This window comes from Mesitornis unicolor, unplaced genomic scaffold (assembly GCF_000695765.1).
Source record: "Mesitornis unicolor isolate BGI_N332 unplaced genomic scaffold, ASM69576v1 Scaffold38162, whole genome shotgun sequence".
NCBI lineage: Eukaryota > Metazoa > Chordata > Aves > Mesitornithiformes > Mesitornithidae > Mesitornis > Mesitornis unicolor.
Window position 1 is genome coordinate 173 of NW_010167786.1, and position 2874 is coordinate 3046.

Sequence of the window (2874 nt, forward strand, 5' to 3'; positions counted from 1 at the left end):
AATGCTAAAGTCAGTGGGGCACTGCAAATAAAACCACTCTAACACTCATAATTGATGGGACTCTCAATTTAGCAAATACCAGAATCACCCTTAGGGGAGAAGGGAGAGCTGGGAGGAAAAGTTAACAGCATAAAACAATTCAAATTTGGGCACCTTTGGGGAAATAATTTCAGAGTTCTGGGGTTTTGGCCCACACACCCCATGTTGTGACACCCATGGTGACCCGTCCCCTCTGTCACCACAGGACATCGAGCCTGGACTACTACGAGCTGAGGTCCAACAGCTCCCTGGAGGGATACGACAGCATCGGCCCCCCCTTCCACTGCACCTTCAAGGTAAGGAGAGGGCTCTAAATGGGCTGAGGGACCCCTCCCAGGAGCCACCCCGGGGCTGGGCTGTCCCCATCCCACAGGGGACGTCCCCATCCCTGTCCTCTGCCCCTGCAGCTGCAGAACCTGGGCTTCTTCCCCGTGGAGGGGGTGACCATCAAGATCACCATCCCCGTGGCCACCCGGGCGGGCAACCGCCTGCTGCTGCTGACTGAATTCACAGCGGACCAGGTAGGAACTGGGGGGTTCATCCCTGTTAAAACATCAGGGTCCCCTCTGTGCCAGGGGTGGGGTTGGAGACACCCTTGGGGTCACCCCATCCATTTGTGACCCCTCAAACTCACACAGCACAGACGGGCTCAGCTCGTGTCTGGGCTTCATTTTGCATTCGTTTGGCTGGAAATGTGGAAAACGGTCGCTGCCAAAGGGTTTAGTCCAAATATTTCTGTGACACCCCAGCACACTTGGCTGGCGTCCTGGATGGGGCTGGTTTTTGCTGGGGAGAGGCACAGAAAAATGCCAGAATAAATTAAAATAGGATGCTGGACTATTCTGGGGGCCAGGACTCCCTCCAACCTCGTGGCACAGTCACATCCCACAGCGACCCAAGCACAAGCAAAGCCTGGGGGGGGTGCTGGGACACCCCCATTTCCACCCAGATGGGTGCTGAGCATTGGGCAGAATTTGGGGAGGGGGTTGCCACGGTCCCCATCCCCATTCTCAGAGCCCATCGGTTGTCCCACAGGAGAACACCACCTGCAACATTTGGGGTAACACCACCGACTACCGCAGGACGCCCTCCGAGGAGGACCTCTCCCGCACCCCCCACCTGGTACGTGCCCCAGGGTGAGCCCTGAACCCCCACCCAGGATGGGGACACCCCACAACCACGGAGGAGGATGGGCGCATGATTTCTCCATCCCAAAACCTTCTTCTTCCCCTCCTCACAGAACCACAGCAACTCCGACGTCGTTTCCATCGACTGCAATGTGAAACTGGCCCCCAACGAGGAGATGAACTTGCACTTGCGGGGCCATCTGTGGATGAAGTCTCTGAAAGCAGTAAGTCCTCCCCAGGCAGAGCCCTCACAATGCAAAAAAACACGGGGTTTGGGGGGTATTTTGGGGCACCCCCTGGCCGGTGCTCACGTCCAGCATCTCTCTGCGCAGCTGAAGTTCAAGTCACTGAAGCTCACCACGAACGCCGCGCTCCAGCGACGCTTTGGGAGCCCCTTTGTCTTCCGTGAGGAGGACCCCAGCCGTCAGGTGAGCCCCCCCACAGGCAGAGCGGTCACACACACAGACCTGGTTTTGGGGATTCTGCAACACCCCAGTAGGAAAACCCCTGCGGTCAGAGCTGGAGCGACTCAGCTCTGCAGAGAGCGGAGCAACTTGGTGCAGTTGTGGTCAGAGACGAGCAGCTCTGATCCCAGCACCACCACATTGAGGAGGGCAAACCCGGGCCAAATTGTTGATGCATGGGGTGGGCGACCTCCCCAGCAGCTCCAGCATCCTCCCAAATGGAGGGGATGCTCAGCACCCCCACCATGGCACCATCCCCCCTGTCCCCTGCCCAGCCCTTGCACCCCATTGCAGCAGAGCATTTCCATGCTCTTTCCAGATAACGTTTGAGATTTCCAAGCCGGAGGAGTCGCAGATCCCCATCTGGATCATCCTGGGGAGCACATTTGGGGGGCTCCTGCTCCTGGCCCTGCTCGTCCTTGCGCTCTGGAAGGTGAGAAACCCCCACTGGGGGCTCGGGGGAGACCCCGATGCATGGGGATCCACAGGCACTACAAAAATCTCCTCTAACCTCTTTCCACTTCCATATCCTTTAGATGCAGGTTTATATTCTTTACATTCAGGTTTATATACTTTATATCCAGGTTTATATTCTGTATTTTCAGGTTTATATTCTTTATAATTAGGTTTATATTATCTATATTCAGGCTTGTATTATTTATAAACCTCCTGGCAATATCCTGTTAAAAGAAAGCTGCTTTCCGGCCACCAGGGAAGTAAAATTTGGGTTTTCTTTTGTGTCTCTTGACTCCACAGCTGGGATTTTTTAAGAGCGGGAGCCACAGGCGTGCAGAGGAGCGGGAGCGGAGCACCCAGGAGTGACGCTGCAGGGGTCACCACATCCCCCCTGCTTCCTGCACCCCATCCCAGCAGGGGTTCGCCTCTGGGTGCTGAGCTCGGGTCTGCATCGAGACGAGTCCACCTCAACAGGTCCAAAAGCCAAAAAAAAACCAACCCCCAAAATACCTCTATCCATACCAAAAAAATCCCCCCAACCCCTACTTGGTGAGAGGGGCTTCAAAGGGGGATGCCAGGAGGATGGAGGGGCCACCGAAGAGACACGTCCCATAACCTGGGGCAAACTACAGGGCTGGAAAACCCTTACACAAAAATCTTTATGGAAATAATTTTCATTACCAAATGAGGATTGCTCATTCCCCTGGCTTTGCTGGCCGTGGCTCTCAAACTGCGTCGCATTCGTTAACCGGAGCGATTGGGTGGAGATCCTTAATTCGCCGCCTTCT

At 55.4% G+C, this 2874-nt stretch overlaps 1 protein-coding gene across 1 annotated transcript; it reads left to right on the forward strand.

The window, feature by feature from the left end:
• Positions 1 to 244: 244 nt before the first annotated feature.
• On the forward strand, positions 245 to 2452 carry LOC104536252 (integrin alpha-11-like; the record flags this gene model as incomplete). Its single annotated transcript, XM_010178813.1, has 7 exons — positions 245 to 335; positions 447 to 560; positions 1075 to 1161; positions 1280 to 1390; positions 1499 to 1594; positions 1950 to 2063; positions 2387 to 2452. Coding segments are annotated over 7 exons (679 nt in total), but the record flags the coding sequence as incomplete, so codon positions are not given.
• Positions 2453 to 2874: the final 422 nt, after the last annotated feature.